Below are 22,154 nucleotides of genomic sequence, written 5' to 3' on the forward strand. Positions count from 1 at the left end.
CAAGCCGCATATTATGTCATTAACATATTATATGCATCACCCAGTGCGGCCACAAAGTCAAAAAATATTAACGACCAGCTGGTGCGCTATAGTATATTATAGCAGCTAGCGGCTAGACCGCATCAGCCCATGATACTCCCTTTCCCCTGGAAGCTATCTAACGTCTTTTGGGCTGCTGAATAGATTTAGATTTATGTGTGTTTATTTCCACCACTCCCAAACAAGTTAGATATTGATCTCTCTCTGGGTGTGTGTGTGTGTGGGCAACTGTGGGCTCTCCGGCCTTTTATTACATATATTTTTTAAAATAATAATAAGAAAGAAAATCGAAACTGTTTAGTTTTTTTTTGTAATCTTTTGTATCTTTTTTATCCACGTGCCAAATGACAACCTATAGAATCATATGATGATGATGAAGAACAAGGAAATAAAATCAAACAAACAAACAAGAAAGAGCAGAGAGAGAGAGAGAGAGAGAGAGAGAGAGACTCAATATTTTGCAATAAATAACAAGGGATTCCTTAGGATGGGATGGGGCTGTAATAAGGATAGGTTGGGGGGGGGTTATAATCATAACGGGGGGATGGGAAGATAATAAATCATCATCATTATAGAATCATGATAAACTTTGATCCAAACCAACAAACAAACGACAGATAATGGCAGAATTATGTAATGGCAGAGATAGAGAGTTTAGAGAGAGAGAGATTAGATAGAGAGACCGAGAGAGAGAGAGAGAGAGAGAAATGGGAGGGGCTTGATGAGGGGGGTGGGGGCGGGGTATTGCACGTTAGGCGAAAAAGGTCATAGTATTGCTCATCGATACTGGTTTTTAAAAATTTAACTTTTTTTTTAATTTTTATTTAATTTTTTTTTTGGTTTCGATTTCATCTTTTTCCGACTACGAAAAAAAAAATTCAATTAAAAAAAAGATTTTTTTTTCTTTCTTCTCTCTCCCTTTTTTAATAAGTTTTTTTTTGTCGTCTCTCAAAAATGTTTTTGAACACACACACATGGACATAACCTTGTTGAGGGGGGTTGGGGGGTGGGCGGGGATTTATTTCATTTTGTAATTTTTTTTTAAACTTTTGCCAGACGAAATTTCGATTGAATTTTTTGAAAATTGAAAAAGGAGCTGAATTTGTTGTTTTTTTTAATCCTTGAAGGTGTGAAATTAAAATAAAAACAGATGGACACGCGAGTCGATCATCATTCATCATCATCGAATTAAAAAAAAATGTCTATTTATAATCTCAAGAATTAATTCTTCTAATTTCTTTATAATGCGTGTGTGTGTGTGTGTGAAGAAGGGTTAGAGATAGATAGGAGAGATAGGAAAGTGAGAAGTGAGAAATGTTTCATTATATCATACATCATCGAATTTTTTCCCTTTTTTGTTTTTTAAATTTCTAATAGAGATTGAAAGAATTATATTATAAGAGATAGAGAGATGGAAATTTGTGAAGGTTTCTTTTTTTTGTCAAAAAACCTTTTTCTTCTTCGATTTAAATGAATAAATTTTCAATGAAAAAAAAATGTTTTTTCTTTTTCTTTTAGTGTGGGCGAAATTCTAATTAGCTTGGGGTAATAACAAGGTGCTGATTACACACACGATATAACAACAACAACAATCGGGGCGATGAATTTCTTTTATACAGATCAAATTTTTGTAAAATAAATCAATCAAAATCAAAATAATAAATGTGTGTTGGGTTTGGGAGATCCTCTGTCGAGTTGATGGGATTTCAATCAAAAAATCGCCGGATGAAGTTGGCGAGACACGACAGAAACCGAAAATTAAAAAAATGACATTTACCCATTTTTTTTGTAAATGTACTAAATTAAAATTGAAATGAATTCAAATAAAAAAAAATTAAAAGGGGGGGGGGGTCTCTCAATCGCGGAATTATTTCATTTTTTAAAGAAAACACACAGGACCGCTCCATCCACACATGTCTACACTGTACACACACGTGTCCACTAAAAAATGTTTGGTTTTCTGAAAGAATTTTTTTAAAGGAATTAAAGAATGTTATAACAGCAGGGGGGAAGGGGGAGGGGGACTGGCGACGTAACGATTCAATCATTCGATTTTTTGAGGAGAGAGAGAGAGAGAGAGAAACTGGACCTTGAACACAAAAATGTCGTTGTTTGACATTTTTTTCCTTTTTTTTTGGAATCCAAATTTGTTTCATCGACTAGAAATTTGATTCGTCCTCAAGATTATTGACTCATTCATTCGAATTTGAATTCATTGAAATTTTTTTTGGGGTGAATTTTTACATTTCTGGTGGACAATAGAGGGCGCTATCCCTAAAAAAATTCTATCGATTTCTAAAAATTTCAAAAATCGTTTTTTTTTCCCGCGGAATTTGGGCGAAAAAAAAAATTATTCAAACACGTCGCTAATTAAGAAAAAAAAAACAATTTCCTAAATTTGCATGTCACACACGTATTCCTTGTCTTGTCGCTCTGGCATTCTTTTGTTTGTTTGTTTTTTACACACATTTTGAAAATGAATTATCAAAAAAATCGCACGAAGAATTATATCCCAGAAAAGAAAATGTTCAACTACAAATGACAAATGAGCTCCCCCTCATATCCTTAAAATAATAATAAAAAAAAAAATCATTTGCCATATTTTTTTTTAAAGAAATAAAAAACAAAAATTGACCGAACCTAAAAAAAAAAATTAAAATAAAAAAATTTGAATTAAATCAAATTTTGTCGAACGAAATTGTTGTAAAAAGAGAGAAAAATAGCATCAGGGCATTGGCGTCGAAAAGCATTGCCATCGCTCAGAAATATCCGCCGACGGGAATCACTAATTTATTTCAAGTTATATAATAAATAACTTTTTATTTTTTTACTTCTTTAAAGGGAAAGGATTTTTTTTTTAAATCTTAAAATTTGTTTTGTTGAAACGGCAGTGTGTGTCTATTGGGGGGGTGGGGCGCGGGGGAGAGATTGGGGGCAACACACACACCAAAAGTGTGAAGAAAATGAAGATGTTGGCGTGTCGAATGTGTGTGTGTGAGTGAGTGTTGTTGCGTGGCTCCTATTACGAACGAAAATAATAAAAAGGATCAAACCCAAAAAAAGGACGAGGTGATTTATAGTGTGACTTAAAATAAAAATAATAATAAAATAAAATAATGATTTTTTTTAATGTCCTTCTAAGAAGATGAATTAGATATAATCGAATTATTTTTTTTGTTGGAAGAAGAAGATGGAAGAAAATGAAATGAAAAATTTGTTTTTTTCGTTGAAATCGCTCGGGAAGAAGAGGAGGGGAAAAAAATCGAGGCGATATTATGTTAATGAGTCGCGCCTACACACACAAGAAAAATTGACAATGGACACGCCTCCTCACACCCGGTGTGTGCATGGGAAGGGGGGGGGGCTGTTTTTTTAAAGAAACGGAAGTCAAAGTTGATAGTCCGACTGCTGAAAAAGGTTGGAATTAATTTGTTATCATTTTTGGGATCGACACCATATTGATCGCAGAGCCTCCTGGCGGCCTCCGGCTGATCGCTCTTGATTCCGGATTCCGGAATTTAGGTATTGAAATTTCAGTGGCGGTAGCCGTGCGACGACGACGACGGAGCGAATTTGGCTCGCCCGTGCTCACGGAATTTGGGCTGTCCGGATGAGGAGCCCGAGTGTCCGTGCTGCCTGTGGGTCTGCGTGTGAGCGGCTCCGGAAGCGCCTTCGTCGTACGAGTCGCGTCGATGGTGCGAGGCTTTGGGTCTGCGGAAGGATCCGGCGCTGACGGCGCCCAGATGATGTCGGATGATGATGCCGTTGGGCGTGCGGAATCCCATGATTCCGGCCGACGATGAGTGGTGGTGGTGGTGGTGATGGTGGTGGTCGGCGACGGCGATTCCGGCGGCTTCCAGGTCTCGTATTTCAGTGTCGTAGAGGAGTCGGACTTCGGCGGTGGCCCCGGCCCCCGGGCCCCCGGATGAGGAAGAAGCGGATTGTGTGGATGGGTGGTGTGATGCGGCGGCGGCGGATGTCGATGGAGCGTTCGACCAACTGTCGAAGAGGATATGTCTGCTATTAATAACATCGGAGGAGCGCTGGTTGTCTCCCGACGCCGCCCTGTGCTAAGCGTCCATAAAGTCTTTGCCGGTGTGGCCGAGCTTCTTGCCCAGCTCGTGCATCACCTCCTTGAAGATGATGGAGTCGACGTTCTGGCCCAGCATGTAGAAGAGGAACCAGTCGCCCATCTTGGACTTGCGGACAATGGTGTTGATGACCTCGCGGTTGATGAGCCGGAAGCGGATGTAGAGCAGGTAGGCCCTCATGCGCGGGCTGAGGATGATGATGAGCCGGTAGAGGAGGACCAGGGCCGTCAGGAAGCCCAGGATCAGGAACCAGAACCAGAGGAAGATGTAGATCTTTTCGTTGACCACGTTGAGCGGGAGGATGCACAGGGCGTCGTGCTTCTCCACCTCGCCCGACGTGCCGAACTTGTTGAAAGTGCACTTGGTCATCCGCGGGAAGATGTAGATCATCGGGTCGATGCGCTCCTCCTGGTCCCGCTCGGCGAACGCGATCACGTCGAAGCCGAACGTCAGGAAGGCCCCGTCAAAGAACGTGTTCATCAGGAACATTTGACCTGCAATCAATCAATTAAGACACACAAATTTATAATTTTTTTAAATTGACATTTTTATTCATTTTTAGCTAATCAAAATTGGGCTCAGCTCAGCTCCCGGCTTCTTTTTATATAATTAATTACAACACCGTTGCCAGGGGTTACACACACACACAAGGCCTTTCATGTGGCGCGCAACCCCCATCCATCCATTCAAACCCATTACTCATTTCGCATGTCGTCTGCTGGGCCGGCTCTCCACACAGTCGACATTTAGGCCCATCGAGAAAAAAACTGGGAGTCCGCTTTCCGGCCGTCAGGAGGGAATAAGGTTGCCAGGAGCGTTTCTCAACTGCAGACACACAATATCCCCGGCCCTCCTTCGCCATTTACTACACTCACTTTACGCTCGTCAGGATCTCGAGGATCAATCCATCGTGGGGCTGGAATTTTTTTCTTCTTCTTCTTCGAAAAAAAAAGTATATAGAAACTTTCAAATGATTTATAGAAGCCTCGACTAGGAGAGGGGGAGCTTTAGCTTTTATCGAACTCGCCCAGCGATAGTCATTAAAGAATTATTATATGCCTCAAAAGATATTAAGACTTTTTTTTTTTAACTTTTTCTTTTTTTTCTTTCGACGATGATTAGGAGCCAAGGAGAAAGAAATAAGTAAAATAAAATAAAACTGCCAGGCTGAACCGACGATGTGTGCAGTTTCCCATTTTGGACGGGATCCAAAACACCATTTTTTTTTCTCCTGTATTTTTCCCTGGGCAAGCCAATGTTTTTGTTTTTGTTTCTAGAGATCTATTCTGCTGTATCTTATCTCTCCCGGGGTTGCTCTGTGTGTGCTTCTTGGTGCGTTTGATGGGCCAGAAAAAAGAGAAAAAGAAAAAAGACGTTGATGGGAAGTTGGTGATGGATACAAGAGGAGGCCAACAGACTCTCACTTCATTTTCTCATCTTTTCGGGTTGCCATTTTGGCCGCCGTTCGATTCCTCAACTTCTCGCCCCGGCTAAAACCCCCTTGGGCTCCTGACACCTCCATTATCCAAACCCGTCACCTCCCTGGCAGCCGACAACAATTGCACACATATATAAATAAATACGAAAAGCAAAAAGAAAAGAAGAAAAAGAAAAGACAATCTCGAGATTAGGGTTGGCGTGACGGGCGTCGTCGTCCAACCAATAGCTCCTCACTCGAGCGAACACGCTGGGCTCCTGGTAATATAACAGGAGCCATGCTGCTCTATCCAAAAGATATAGGAGAAAAAAAAAAGAGACCAGCAGCAGCAGCAGCAGCAGCAGGGTTTGCGGAGGCCCAGCCCACCCCCAGCCCAGTTTTATGACATAAATGACTCGATATCGTTGGCGATGTGATATCTCTCTCCGCGTGCCTCATCAAAGGTAATACACATAGAGCCGAGGATGAGATGGCCAAGCCCGTCGCCGCAAGACACACATTTCACGCCCGCGTCTCGGCCTCGCCGGATAGTCCCAGCTATTGATGATTCCGGCTATCCCCGCCCTCTCCTACCACCAGACTTTTTTCTTCTTCTTTTTACGACGGACCGTTTTCCTTCATCTTTTTATATTCGATATCAAAATGACGACCCACAGACGCCACCCCCTGATGTTTGATATCTTTCGGGCCGGCCGGCCGGCCGGGGGTATATCTATATACATATCCAGATCATCGCGCTGGATCTATTCCGGCAAACAGCTCAAAACTGGATCACATTGAGAGTGGAGGGGGGAGGTCAATTTTTTCGAAAGTTGGCGCCAATCTTCTTTAAGTTTGTGGCTCAATTGGCGCCTCTTTTTTTCAAATTCAATTTTATTTTGGGTTGTTGTTGTTGTTGTTGCTATTTTTGGGTTGTTGAATGGAACAATTGAATTTCGGAGGGTCTCGCAAAGTGTTTAACGCCATCGATTTCTATTTTTTCCCGTTCGTGTGTGTGTTTTTCTCTCTCACTCTTCTGTGTGTGTGTGTGTGTGGGTTGCATCAATAAATTTGCAGGAGAAGCTCCTCCCACTCCGCCGCTCGTCGTGATGGATGGGAAAAGAAAAGTCGGAGCGACACGTCAAAGCTTCTCCTCCTCCTCCGATATCAAATTGCTGTGCATATTATTACATCAATTGAGTTGTCATAGATGACGAGGAGAAGAAGTTGCTCTTCTTCTTCTTCTTCCATCCATTTTTTTATATTTTTTTTTGGCTGGGGGGTTGGGGGTGGGTGGGGAATTTGATTGATGGCAAATTGAAAATTCCCCCAACCCCCTCGGCGAAATGATAATCACGTCATTGGCCTCATTATAAATCGAATTTCAATGAGTTTGGAAATTGACTCTCTCCTCCTGCTGCTGCGGTGCACGTTGGCCAAAAAGAAAAAAAAGGAATTAATCGAATGTTTTATTCCCCCTTCCTCCTTTTTATTTTCTTCTTCTTGTCTTTTGATTGGAGCACACGCAAAAGAGAGTCACGGGGCGACGGCGGGAAAAGGGGGGAGAGAACTAGGAGCACAGGAGCACAGGAGCTGCTGCTGCTGTGTTCACTTTAGATTCTTTTCTCTGCGTTAACGGCTCGACGGTTTGAAAAGATCCTCTCAAGAGAAAGGAGAGCCACACACACCCACACGTCCAACTGCCAGCCCAGCACACACAGCAACCCAACAGCCAAAGTGCTCCTGTATAGCTTTGGCTCCTTTTCTCACTCGATTCACGGGCGGGCTCCTACAGCTCCTTGCGCGTATAGACACTGCACAAAAGAGCTTAGATATTCTCTCTCTCTCTCTTGAACAACAACAACCAAACAACTCCTTATAGACAGTTTCTCTCTCTCTCTCCTATAGGCTTTTCTTAAACATAATAGACTTATATATACAGATAGCCCCCCTGTATATACTCTCACTCTCTGTGTAGTGTGTTGTATATATACTTGTGTTTCCGTGCATAAACTAATAGAATATCTCACACAACGGCGGCAAGGAGTGAGTCCCGCAAGAAAAAGAAAAAGACGTGAGAGCTATAGGCCAAAGAAGAAGATTCTTCTTTTTCCCATTTATGACTAGCTAAAAATTTTCTTCTTTCCTAGGATAGATCCGAAGGAAGAAGAAGAAGAAGGATATAGAAGAAGAAGAGGAAGGAAACATTGGAGCGGAAGGCCAGAATCCCTACCCTCCATCCTCAGGACACGAGAGAGAGAGAAAAAAAGAATTTGATGCAAGTCGAGGAATAGTTTTTTCTTCTTTTTCTTCGGCCAGCACTTTTTATCTTTTCCGCTTGTCTCATCTCTGATCTGTCGGCCCCCGACAGTCTTGGCTCTCCCATCTTTTTTTCTTTTTTTACTTTTTCGTTATTGTCTTTGCCAACATTTTTCACGCTCCAACGTGTACCTGCAACCCAGCTCGGTGGAAATGTGTCTTAAAGTATATCTCGGGGCTATTCGAAATAAATAAAAATGGAAAAAGAGAAAAAAAAAAAATGGGCGTGACTCTCATTCAAATTTTCATTCATTTCCCGGGAGATGTCGAACGAGAAAATTGGCTACGTCCGACACCTTTTCTCATATTCATAACTTTGCTGGAAAAATATTCTCAAAAAAGAAAGAGAAAAAGGAAGAATCAAACGCCCAGACACATCAACACTTTCTTCTTCTTCTTCTTCTTCTTTAAGATTGACCTTTTTCTCTCAGACTCGCGAGAGTGTAATAATATGTAAATTAGCTAGCTCCGTACGTTGGCAGGTGAAATTGACTCAAGTCACTCTGAAATTTCTACTGAAAAAGTTCAAGAGTTTGTCGGTTGTAAAAAAAGAAAAAAAAAAGAAAAAAAAGGGATCGAGTCGATTGAGTCAACTGGATGGGTGGGGTGGGGTTGGGTGGGATCACAAGAGAAACAAGTCTGCATTATAGAAGAGGAAGAGTCGTATTATATATACTTTCAGTGTCAAATCCCACGGATTAGGAGAGCCGAGGTAAAAAGGTTCCCGGAATGACTATATACACACACACATCCATACTTGAACGCCGCGAATGAATAAACACTTTGGCGAACGCTCCCCGCTCAAATAATTGATTTTCCACGCTCCTGGAGCTCCTACTAGCTGGCTGCTGGTCCCCGCCGAAAAAGTTTCCGACTCCAGGTGAGCTGTCGGACTATTCAATAATAAATCAACGCGTTTTATTGTTATCTCTCCAAACTGATTCGCTTATAGAGAAATCAATAAAAACAAAAACAAGTCCAGTTTCCAGGGGGAAATAAATAGAATTTCCCACTTTTGATGTACAGGGAATTTGAATTTGGCGCCGAGATGGTATAAGTGCTTAAACGTGTACTCGTTGCCCTTTAATCCTTCACGGACGTCACCCCTTGGCCAGAAAGACAGAAAGAAACAAAAAAGAGTCCAGGTGTGTGTATCCAGGGTACACTGGATCCTACATACTGTATCCTCCCCGATATACTTTCCTCTTTGCTCTTATCCATCTTTTATCATCACCCCCCTTTCTCCCCTGGAGCGGCCAAACTTGCTGGATTTGATATTTATAAATAATGAATTGAATCAAAATGATTCCTTTCTATACACAGCAGAGCAAAGCGAAGCAAGCATGAAGCAAAAGTGGGCGGGATAAAAATATAAAAACAAGCAATTTGCTTTTACCACCCACCCACCCATCTCCCGACTCCTTGGGCACCCACCAGTACGGGGGGGGGGGGGGGGGGGGGTGGTGCAATTGCGTGCGTGAGTGTTGCAAAGTTTATTTTTTTTTTTTATTTTTTTTGTGTGTGAAAAAAATAAACGGCAGAGAGAGAGAGAGAGAACAAGTTAAATTCCGTAGCAGCCAATCTCTCCCAGCGGGTACAGACAACTCCTCCTTGTACCTCCTACCTCCTCCTACCCTGCTGGAGTTGAAAACCCACAGCGCTGAGGATGGATGGATAGAGAGAGAGAAAAAAGACTTTTAACTCCGCATTCCTCCCGGCTACATATCCCCCGCATCAGAGTCGAGTCTAGTGCAACTTAGTAGATACTACTACGACGACTACGACGACTACTACAAGGCACGGCCAGAAAGTGCAAGGATCGATCGATAAGTTGCCACAGCGCCCCTATAGATCCCCCCACCCTTCCGTCGACGCTTTTGCTCTCTTTAGTGTCGGAGTGTGTGTCTGCCTGTGTGTGTGTGTGTTTCACGTAACATGTATATTAGAGCAGCAGCAGCAGCAGTGTGTCCGTATGCGGATGCGCAATTCGACCGATTAATTCACCCAAAATTGTTACCAAACTAATCAAAATATTTGTTGACAGTTTATTTTTATTTTTTAAAAAGGGAAATCAAAGTTTAGAGAGATGTTCCGGATATCCGGAATATCAAAATCAAACAAAAAATAGACGCGAAATGCTCAAGGGAAATCGGCCAGTTTCGATCAGTCGAGGAAGAAGAAAAAAAAGAAGAAAAAATCGTTCGGGAAGTCCCCACCCCTCCACCTCCTCCTCGACAACAAACAACACGAAACTGAGAAAAGGAAGAAGAAGAAGAAAAATAAAAAAAAAAATGTGTTTTGTCGAAAAATGGAAGGGAAGAAAAGAAGATTGTAAAAGCCTCTTATCACCTGATGTTGATCTTTTATAAATATATATTTGAAAAGGAGGGTAGGAAGAGAGAGACATATATGCCCGGGGCGTTTCCAGGGAGAAGAGAAAAATAAAATAAAAATAAAAAAAGCAAAAATCGACTAAAAAATATCCCTGCGCCGCTGCACTCTATTGTTTTTTCAAAAAAGAAAAAGAAAAAAAAAAACAAATATTTTTATATTGGATAATAACATTGTCTTCTCTCCCCCCCCCCTTCCCAACCTAACATTTTGTGTGTCTATATAATAGACGTGATGGCCTATAACTAAACAGACGTCAATAAACAATGTCGGATCCGAAACGGAAATTTTTTTCTTCCACCCATCCACCCATCCGTCTGTATTTTTGTTTGTCATTTGTTTTATTGACACACACACACACGAGGAGAAGGAGAGAGATGATGGGAGGTGAAAACAATCGGCTTATAATAATATCCACTTATATATATAAAAGCAGCCAGCCGAAATATCGGGCAAAGTCATCATCATCGTCGCCCGTCTAGTAGTAGTAGTAGTAGTAGTAGTAGCTTCGTGCCCAGTCACGGTCGCCCGCACTCGACCCATTATATAAGCCTGTTTATGTAGCGCACGAGTGTAGTACCACTCCTGATCCCCCCTTTTGCATCAGGATCCCTTAGCAAAAACAAGGAGCCCAATCCAGTCACACTGTTGTCTCCTTCTCTCTCTCTGCCCAGCTGATTGCAATTAAATCCAAACAAAAATCACATCCAACAAATGTCACGATAGCGTGAATCGACTAGATCCCCTGAGGGGGGTGAGTACAAACATTATCGACTGCTAGAAACTGGGACCGACCAGCAGAGGAAATCATTATCGACATTTGGTTACTCGTCCGGCTCCTAAAGTTCCTATAGCAGCTGGGCAGTGAGGGAGATTTTACGACCCCTCGCTTACACGTACGTTACATCACCCAAGTTTCTAAAGAATATAAAAATCGTGTAGTAGTAGCTGAACCCCCACTTCGACTTTGGCTGGATGGATGGAAGAAATCGATTCGAAAATTCATCCGCAATGAAAGTTGGCGTCAAATTGAGAGAGCATAATCATAATGATACCCACCACCACCACCACCACCACCCATCCAACCCTCCCTCCTAAAAAGTGGGTTGGGAAACTTCTTCTTCCTCCACCACCACCACCATACCCATTCGGCTCCACTACACACAGACAAAAGTTTGGTGCACCCAGATATATATATATATTCCAGTTGGAGCAGCCCATGGGCGCTCCAGGAGCGGGCCAGCTTTAGGCAAAGTTTTGCGTGTGGGGGGGGGGGGGGGCAGCCTCTTTTGTGTTGAAACCTTCAAATGGTGGGCCCACCAAGTTGTGTGTGTTGTGTGCAGAAAACTTGGGTACAGCCTTACCAATATAATCCGACCTATAATAATAATAATAATAATAATAGTACAACCATCTCTCCTTCTCGTAGACCCTTGAAGAGAGAAATTGATGGCAGAACTCTCCTCCCGCGGTTTTATTTGAAATCATTTTTTCTTTTCTTTTTTTTCTCCTGCCCGCCCCCTTTTCAAACACATCCTGTGTGCTGGGCATTTCCCATTTCCTGGGCATGTCTTTGCCTGGGAACTTTTTTCTTTTTTTATTATTCTTTTCCAGGAGGAGGAGGAGGAGGTGGAGGGTGGGGGAGATATGTCGGCTGTGAGGACTGACCCTGTTTTGCCTATTAGGTTATTTGCCCGTCACTTCCGCTGGGCCGAGATTTTGCCAAGATTGAACCTTGCGGGCATTTCCCAATAAAGACGCAATCTCAAATCGGATGAGCCACTCCCTACCCACCCCACCATCCTGTGTATATCAAACGGGATGATGTTGGCTCGTTTCAAGGTCGGAAAAAGAAAAAAAGACAAATTTTCCTTTTTTCTTCTCTCTTTTGATTCGTTGGGGGCCAATCAGCGAGGAGAGAAACACACACAACACACACACCCGCACCCAGCAACTGTCAACTTCTTTTTGGCTGGTTTTTAGGAGCCACTGAAGCTGAAGAGGATGGATGTGTTTTGGCAGCAACTGCCAACATTTTGTGTATTGCCCTTTTTTTTTTGCCCCATCCACCCTTCCATCCATCCATCCGTCCGTCCATCCATCCATCCGAGGCATCCATGTGAGCGAAATACCAGAAAATACCACCATAAATCACGGTCTACATAAAACTGACCAGTTTTTCGCTGTTCCAGTGAGCGCAACCCCCTCCGCCATTTCTTTCTCTCTCTCTCTCAAAAGAGTTGAACGCCGACCATAGAAAATAACAGGGGGGGGGGGGGGCTGGCCAATTAATCGGCGGCGGCCAAAGATTATGAAAACTCTATTACACTATACTAGACGGAATAAATATCCAAAGAAAAAAGGGTGGAAAAAGGAGAGAGAAAACATAATATTGTGTGTGTGTGTGTGTGTCCAGGACACGACATCCATCATTTTGGCGCAGTGCGTCTAAGGGTTCCCACCACCACTACCACCACCCAGAAGAAGAAGAACCACAACATCACATCTATATTTCTTTGAGTTGTTGTTGTTGTTGTTGGGAGGAGGGGGGAGGAAGAAAAAAGAAGATGGTCGGCTGGCGAGGACGACATTATCACTCACAGGATTGCCTTTACTGGATGTCTGGGCAAGAGCAGAAGAAGAAGAAGAAGCGGTAAAGGTCCGGGATTTTAGCCTCGAGGAGATCAATATCTTTCCCTACCCCCTTCTTGTGTGTGTGTGTGTGTGAGAGGGGGGCCACTTTGATTGTCTAGTCCCGACAAAAATAAAAATAAAAAAGAATCAAGAAAATGGCTGCGCGGTCCTATTATTATTATTAAGGGGTTAGGAGGAGTAGCAGCAGCCGGAGTAGCAGCAGGAGCGCTAGGAGCCGTTTGGTAATAATATCGAAAAAGTTAACTTTGACATTCTTCCCTGTCCTGTTTGCCAATGAGACCTCATTTGCATTAGTGATGGGCGTGGTGACTTTATTATGTAAACACTTTCCCCGAGTTGATTTTCGTCTTCATTCGTTTTTCCCTTCCTCTCTATCCCCCCTTCCTCCTTCTCCTCCGAACCCTTAAAGTCCAGGGAGACAACTCTGATGTGTGTGTGTGTGGCAATCAAATCCTCCTACCCCCAGCCAAAGTCGTATAGTCTCTCCACATGCAAATTGACTCCCGAAAAGAAACAAAACAAACGACTCCCGATTGGTGTGGTCATGGAATCCCCCCCCCCCTCACCCCCAGCCAAAGTCTGAAAAATTGTCGCCAATTCAAAATAATCAAAAAAATTTCAAAAAACAAAATGGCGGGAGAAAATTGGCAGTTTGAAAAAATAAAAAAAATTCCGACTTTTAAAAATAAAAAAATATCGTCACCCAAGTTGACTGTTGGAATTGAAATCTGGGCGGGGGCTCCCCCTTCCCAGCTCTCTCTCTCTTCTATGCACATACCACCCACCCACCGTCCCACTCAGCAGTGGAAGCCAGAAAAAGGAGGGAAAAGAAGGAGCAGAGTTGATTGAATTGGCTATTTGAATAATTCATCAGTCGTTGCCAGTTCTTTCGCTGCGTGAAGACCGACCGGCTTAAAAAATAAAATAAAATAAAATAAGAGAAAAAAAAGAAGAAGAAGATCCGCTTTCTTTCATCTTCTTCTTGGCTGCATTCGCTGCTGCTTTTAGACGTTGTCTACTCAAGGGGCGGCAGAGGGTGGCTGGGTGGCGGACTGGGAGCGGGGTAAGGGTACTCTGCGCCCATTGTCGTTGACGTCTACTCGGCACGTCACTCAAGTCAGTCCAGGGCTCGTAACATTTTCTTCTCTCTTTTTCTTTCTTTCTTTTTTAGATTTTTTTGTCGTCGTCAGCCTCTTTCCCATCTCTCCCACCCACTTTCCTCTCCATTGTGTCATCCTCTTCTTCTTCTTCTTTTCCAGTCGGCAAAGATTTATATTCGTCTGCGTAGGCCTCCTGCTGCTAGCTATATATGGGTTAAACGTCCCCCCCCCCCCCCCCCAAACGGGAGAGTCCTGGACACAGCCAGTCCAGTATCCCTGGGCAAATAGTTGTCCAGATTAATATGAGATAGACTAGGAAACAACTTTCCATTCGATTCTTTTCGTCTGTAAAGGAGGCGAATAAATAAAACCAATTCAAATTCAACTTTGTGGCGGGCGCGGGAAATTTGAATTTCGTCAAAAAACTCTCCAAAATCAAAATAAATAAATTTATATCTATTTATTTTTTTTTGGGCTCCTAGTTTTTATTGATTTTGTTTAACTTCTTTTTTTTTTTGTTCTTTCGCTTTCTCTCTCTTCTTCTTCTTCCGTCTTCCGGTTTATTGATGCGTGCGGAGTACACACACACACACACACAGTATACATATATATACCAAAGTATAAAAGGGAAAGAAGCAGAAGAAGAAGAAGAAGAAGAGAAAAGGAGAGAGATGGGAGGGATATGGCACGCGCTCCGCTCCTGGGGCGACTGGCAATTCCCGCAGGCGGCGTTTTATTGTCCGTGCGTGTGGAAACGTTGGGCTACTTTCCTTTACCCCACCCCCCCCCCCCCCTAAAACTTTTTCTTTATTTTATTTTTTTTATCTTGAAATAAAACAAAAATATATGACCCCCCTCAACCCACCCACCGTTCAAACCCCCCCACTCCCTCGAAAAAAAGAAAAAAGTGGTAGCGCCATTTTATACATTTCGAGTTACATCAGAGACACACCCAACGCGCATACGATTATAACATCCCTCCAGTGTGTGTGTGGCGTGTGTTTGATTTAGGAGCCAGAGAAAAACTCCTTCCTTCCTTCTTTCTTCTTGTATTTTATTCCTCCTCCCCTTAAAACAAGTTGAATGGAAATGCCGTAAGGGATCTAACGAGTTGCAGTATGGGAAAGAAAAAGAAGATGGAAGGAGCGGGGGGGGGGAACCTGCAGGGCAAGGACTGCAGGAGCCGCGATCGGAGGAGTTTGAGGCGCAGCCAAAAGCCCCAAATCCAATTAGGAGTCGAGCAGAGCAAAGCAGGAGCAGCAACACACACACACACACACACACGCACGCCAAAAAAGAAAGGGAGGGGGGGGGGATAAGACGTTGCTGCTGTGTGAGCGCTCCTGACGCTCCTGCTGGCGCCTCGATCCTACACTACATCATGCTCCTTCAACGTCCAAGCTCCTTCTTCTTTTCTTTCTCGCGCTCCTATCGGCTAGGAGCTCCGGCGAGAATCCGCTAAACCCTAACCTCCCCCCCCCCACGGCTCCTTCCATCCCAGTCGCCTCCCCTATAGAGCCCCAGCACTATAGGAGCTCCGCCCTTTCCTAGCCAAACGTCGTGTGTGGCTCCTAGTCTGCCAAACGTCGAGAGAGAGCTAGAGCTAGAGAACGTCTACTACTACACATTCGGCGCGTCTTCATCATTGATCTGTTTGGCGGTTGGGGTGGCTGATGGTTGCCGCGCCTTTCTCTTTCCTATGACTCGACTCGTCTGCTGGGCTCCTTGACTCACCCCACCCCTTTCAACCCCCCTCTCTCTCTACAGCCCGTGATATGTGCGATTGAATCAATCGATAAACGGAGAACGGAGGGAGGGGAGACACACTATTTATAGGAGTAACTTTATTTCCTCCTTTTCTCCCGGAGAGAAAGAGAGGAAAAAAAAGACAAAAAACAAAAGAAAAACGACAATAAAATGACCAATCATCAGTTCATCAGATCAGTTCAAGGAGCCGTTCAACGGGAAAATAAATTGAACCTTTTTTTTATTATTATTATTATCGTTTTATTTTTCAATGGCAAATAAAAGAATTTGCTCAGATAGGAGCAAGAGAAAAAAGAATGACGGGACGGGGAGACGATATCATCAACGAAGAAGATTAGAAAAGGAGATCCTTATATAATAGCCTATGGATCAATCAGGACATGCTCGGAATATTTCCTTCCATCTGGCGACGCTGGCCGTATCCCCCCTCAAGATAAGAAAGAGGAGAAGATTACATTTTTCCTTGTTGTTGTTGTTGTTGTCTCAGCCCCGCATTGTGCCGATGCTATGCGGAAAATAGGAGGAGGGGGAGGCCAGGCCTCTCCTTATTGTCTTGAACACAGTTTGTGTGTGTACGTCACATCTTTCTGGCTCCTTATTCCACCCGTCGAGGAAAAAGTCTCGAGACGACCACAACAACAACAACAAAAAAGGAGCAACAAAAGTATTTCGGCTATTCCCTCCTTCATTTTTTTTTCTTCTTCTTTTTGTGGCGAAAAGTAAGAAATTCCTTCAATAAAAATAAATAAATAAATAAAAAGGGAGCGCCCAGGAGCGTGTGGGTAGGAGCTATTGCTTTACATGCAATCGAAGCTAGGAGCCAGGAGCTACCGACAACACAACAACTTATTCAATAACTTCATACATGCAAAACTCTCTAAAAGGCTCGTTCGTTTTTCTACCCATTGCAAAACGTTTGGCTCCTTCAAGGAGCCTTAAAAAAAGAAAAGTCGACAGCTGCAGGAGCCAAAAAGCTCCCCCCCCAAAAAATAAAAAAGTTTCCATTTTTTTTTCCTTTCTACGAAGCGACACTATCTGAATATAAAAAGAAAAATAGAAGAAAATTTTTATAAAGTCGCAAGGAGCGTCGACTTTCTCGGCTCCTATTTCTTCTGATGTCTCCCATATCATGTCCCCCCCTCTCTTACTTCCATGTCAAGAAAGAAAAGAAGAAGAAAAAAACCTGGACCCCTCCAGCTGGACAGGACAGGCTTTTCACTTGGCTCCTTCGTCCGGTATATACTCTCTTCCATCTTACTATACTCTATCCGGTTTCTCTCTTATTTTTTTTTCTTCTTCTTTTTCAAAATAAAAAAAAAAAAGATCACCCAAGATCAAGAAGGAGAGCCGTTCGTGTTAAAAGGGACCAGCCTCGAAATGTATTGGGCGAAAGAGAAGAAGAAGAAGGAGAGAGAGACGCCCGAGTAGGAAATCAATATCACACTGGTACATGTACATATAGCACACTAGTAGAGTTGTTGTAGTTGTTGTAGTGCCGTAGTAGATATATATATATATATCTACACTTTCTGTGGAAGGGGGGAAAGTCAAGGCAACCAGGTCCTATATAGTGCGGTATGTATATATACGAGGGATATCCTTGGACCCGTGACTTTTTCCTTTCCAGGCAACCACAGCAGGACCTCCGTCCAAAAGAATAAATAAAAAAAAATCAATAACAACAACAACAACAACAACAACAAAAGAGTAAAAGAAAAAAAAAGTCGAGTCTATATGCAGCCAAGACAATTGAAATGGCACACACACACAGACAGAATCTGGCCAGCTAGAGATTTCTCTCGGTGATATGGGAATTGATTATTTTTGAACCCGAGTTCACCTCCTTTTTTCCCCTTCTTATCTAGACAAAAGAAGAAGAGGAAAAAAAATGAACTCCTTGACAATATCAGAGAGAGAGAGAGTAGCCTGGGCCGGCTCCTGGCTCCTAGGGATGCCTTCATTTCCTCCGCCAAGAGACAATGAAAGGAGACAAGAGAAAGAGATAAGACTGGGCCATCAGCAAGAGTCTCTCTGCCTATTATAATATCTCGTGAACTCTGTTGTATACACGACAGCACACGCACAGAGAATGAGGACGCCAGCGCTCCTAACCCACCCAGTCGGAGGAGGAAAACCCGTGGACAATCAAGCCACTGATTAGGTGGTCATTAGCGAGACCTTTTGCGGTATGCAGCAGCAGCAGCAGCAGCAAGGAGCCAGTGACGCCACGGGGCTCTCTGCTGAAACCAAGGGGATAATAAAGAGGAGCCAGGAGCAGCACAAAAGCCCGACGGGTGCAACGCACACACACACACAGAGCAGAGCACGGCAGAGCAGCTAGCAGCTAGCAGAACCTTTTATTCCATCTGCGGAGCTCTCTGATTATATATGCCAAGTGCTTCCATATATTTAGTATATACATTACGTGGTAATATCTTTCCCTTTTATCATCATTCTCTTGCACAGACGATTGTGTGTGTACACCTCTAAACCCTACCAACCCCACCGACCACTCTCTCTCTCTCCTTTTGTTTTTGAGGTGTACATAACGCAAGAGGGGGCGGAGGTTGGCTCCAGAGTAAGTGCAAACAACGTCTGTCTCCCCTCACCACCACATCTCTTCTATTGCATCTATAACCCCACCACCACCACCACCATCACCAAGCAAAAACCACTTAATAAAAGTGCTAGAAACGCCATCAGCCCCAAAGAGAGGTGGTCCCCGTTGTTATATTACATGATCCCAGCCATCGATAAAGGGAAACAACACACGGACGTCAAAATTTGCAGGTAAAAAGCCTCCGAGAAACAAATCGGGACGACTCCCCCACCCCAGTCGTCCCATAGACAACACACAAACCCGAAACAACTTTCTTTGTTTTTTCTCGGGATGACGACGATGATGATGGCCGACGCCCGACCGGGGTGTGATTCTTGCAGCTTAGTTTCTACTAGACATATCAAAACTGTGTAGTCGGACACGGTCGTCTTATTTCTTTCTTTTACCAGAAAATGGTGGCAGAGAATCGGCAGTCTAATCCTTGGGACGCCATTCCGAGCACGGGCGGTGGCGGCGGCCCTTTCCATCTCGTGAACGGGGGCAAACTCGATGGGCCAAAATCCTGGCGGATTGGTCGATAACCGGGAAAACCATTTCGATTGCTCTCCACTCTCTCCACTCTCTCGTGTGTTTATCCCAATTTAATACGGACTACACACACACACACACACTCTCTTTATGTGTATCCAAGCTTCTAGCTGTGTGTGTGTGTGTAGATACACACAGACAGCAGAGAGCGAGCGAAAGATGGAAATCAAAGCGCCCAGCTATTGAACAAGTTTCTCCTACCGCGATTTGGTCGGGTTTAGAAAGAAAAGATATGGGGAAATGTTATACACGTTCCGGGGGATGGGGGGATCCAATCAAAAACGAGTTGGATCAAATCAAAACGAGAAAAAATAAGAAACAAATAAGCACCGCGATGACTAATGAGGCCGAGCCTTTTGTGTCCTCCCGTCATAATAAATATCGGATAACATTTTGTTTTCCTTCCCCGATAAAAAAAAAAACTAATGAGAGACGGGCTGGCGGGCTGGCCCGGGAGATGATGAAAACAACCAAAAAGATGGCGGATGGTGTGGAATCCAAACTTACCGACAACGTTGGTCAGGGCGAGTGTCTCGCAGAAAAAGTAGCGATAGGCCCACCAGTTGTGATGTTTGAGGTTGTCGACCAGGTAGTCGAGCAGCAGCTTCTTCTTCTGTTTCTTCTCCACTTCGGAGCAAATGCCAACGTCCAGGTCCATCATGAGGGCGTGGATCTTGCCCGCCTCCCAGTTCTTCCACAGCCAGCGCGGCACGTAAAACAGGATGGCCTACAAGAATCAAGAATAAAGCAAAGAAAAAGAAACAACAACATCATCATTAGTATGGCGGAAGACGAGAGAGATCTAAAAGATCGAGTTACACATATCATCCAGCATGTCCGTCCCGCAAGTCCGTCCCCCACCCATCCACAACCGAATGGATCAGATTGTTAGTGACGGACGAGACTTTTCCAACTTGTTACACAACAACTACTATTACCTCGTTAATATTTCAACATCTCTGGAAATGTTTTGAAAATCCCCATTTTCCTTTTGCTTTCCTTCTCTACAGGGCCAGCTGCTGGCCACACCCACTCGGGGGGAAGGAAAAGCGGGAGGGAATGAAGAAGAATGTGTTTTTCGATGCCCAGCTGTTTCGAGATAGAGAGAAGAGAGGAGAGTGCGAAAATGTCCGAAAGGGGAAAGACGACAACATATGGCGACTAATTAGTGCTGCCAGCGTGTAAGTCTAGTGGCTGCTGGCCTGTCCCGGCAGTTAAAAAGAGAAGAGCTCCTTCTCTTTTCTTAATATGACACTCTGGAGAAGAGAGACGAGACTGAAGACCAGCAGCTGTGCGAGGCTCCTGTCCATGCCAACGAGGAATAACTCTTCTTTCTCTCTCAACTAACCAAAAGGAGAGATCCTTTCGGATCCTTTATCCTTCCTCACCGTCAAGGCACGGCTGATAGCCCGGGCTAAATAGGAGCTCCAAACCGGACACTAAAACATTTTCCCCTCCAAACTTTTATTCTTTTTTTTTGTTTTTGTTTTTTCCTGGTCAAATAAACAAACACAAACGGGCAAGGATCGGAAAGGAGAGATTCCATTTATTTGCCGGTCGCCGATGGGTTAGTTGGAAATAGACGTGAATCAAAAAAATAATGCTCCTATAGATTTGCCTCAATTCATTTGAGATTATCCAAACATCTATGCGAGTTTAAAATGTATTTGTTTGTTATTTTCAACCCAAAAAAGATTAAAATATAAAAAGAAAAAAAGGGGGGGGGGGAATCTCTCGCGCAACTTTGTCGTGTGCGGGAAGCTGCTGCTCCCGTCCGCTCTGTCGAGCAGAGAGACACAAACACGGCGGGAAAACTTTTGCGTTGGGGAGGAGAAGGATTTTTTATTTTTATTTTTTTTTTTCCTCTTCTCTCTTAACTCTCTTCTCTCTCGTCTATTTTGCCACACAACATAATGCGCTTAATGATAATGGGGACGTCGGCCATTCGGCAACTCAAAAGAATTGACTAACATATATATACCGAGAAGGAGAAGGAGGAGGAGGAAAAGGATTGGAATTACCCAAGCAAATAAAAAGGAGGGCGGCTGAAAAGAAAAGTTGAGAGAGACACGCCAAAGCCGAGCCCAGCGCACCGTGAAAAACAAAACAAAAAATATCAAAAAAAGAAGAAAAGTCTGTCGAGCTCTGCTGGTTGGTTGATGTGTGTGTGTGTGTCTGTATAAATAGGAGCAAATATTACGACTCCCAGTCTAATCAAAAGATTAGACAGAGCCTGATGTGTAACATTTTCTTGGGAGGAGGACGACGACAGGAGATAAATAATTGAGCGATTTAATTTCATTTCATTTTTTTTTTCGTTCGATTTTTGACAACTTTCACGATCCTTTTCCATCTCCCCCAGGTATATCGTCAAAAAATTAAACGGAAAGTGTGGATCCAGCCAACTTTAATATCAATACGAGAGAGACCTGAATAGAAAAGTTTCCATCGGCAATTGCGTAATAGTAAAAAAAAAAAGGAGCGGCGATCAATGATGGGTGTTGAAAAAGAGCTGGGCAATCAAAAAAAAAATAATAATTTTCTCCTTTTCCTTCAGAACCATCGCGTGAGCCGTGTAATAAAAGCGAGTCCCCATTAAGATGATAAAAAAATCGCGATACTTTCATCCCCCCCCCATTTGTTTTCGGTAAAAATAAATAATATTTGTCTATAGATTGAAAGAAAAGAAAAGAAAGAAAATATAAACGTATATAGCAGACGGCACCTGCTCCCCATTCCGCTCTCTTTTCGTATCTCGATAATACCCGGGCCGGGCCGGGTCGGTCGGTCGGTTGGCCGGCCACGGCCCTTGGTGTTTTTCACGCACGCACGGAGCGTATCATCAGAAGGATAAAAAACCATCTTCTGCCGGACGGTTATCCCCCCCCCCCCTGGCCCCTTGTCAGCTCAACTACTAGTCTATATGACAGCTAATATCAGCAAGACACACATTATAGGGAGAGAGAAAACCGGAACGATGTCTGCTGTGTAAGACGGTTCGCTTGCTGGCCTATTTTCTCTTTCTCTCTCTCTACCAGGCAACTGCTGCTGGCTGGCCCATCGTGAAATGATGGACGACCTTTCAACGTGTTGTGTATTCCACCACTTTTCCTTTTTTTTTGGATCCTACAACCCCCTCACAAAGAAAATAAGAGGCCGAAAAATAATAAAGTCACCAGAAGGAAAACAATAGCGTGGGGAAACAACTCGGCACACAATCATTCGCA

The 22,154-nt window shown here is 43.5% G+C and overlaps 1 protein-coding gene across 1 annotated transcript in view; it reads right to left on the bottom strand.

Annotated features, from left to right (window-relative positions):
* Positions 1-333: 333 nt before the first annotated feature.
* The window catches only part of LOC124203188 (innexin shaking-B-like), a 35,834-nt gene continuing 14,013 nt past the window's right edge, over positions 334-22,154 (bottom strand). The window contains exons 2-3 of the mRNA XM_046599857.1: positions 19,435-19,654; positions 334-4,624 (exon numbers count right to left, since the gene is read on the bottom strand). Of these exons, the coding sequence (XP_046455813.1) occupies positions 4,110-4,624; positions 19,435-19,654 (735 nt within the window). The 3' untranslated portion in view covers positions 334-4,109. The remainder of the gene's footprint in view (positions 4,625-19,434; positions 19,655-22,154) is intronic.

The sequence above is a fragment of the Daphnia pulex genome, chromosome 9 (genome assembly GCF_021134715.1).
Source record: "Daphnia pulex isolate KAP4 chromosome 9, ASM2113471v1".
In the NCBI taxonomy this organism is placed as follows: Eukaryota; Metazoa; Arthropoda; class Branchiopoda; order Diplostraca; family Daphniidae; genus Daphnia; species Daphnia pulex.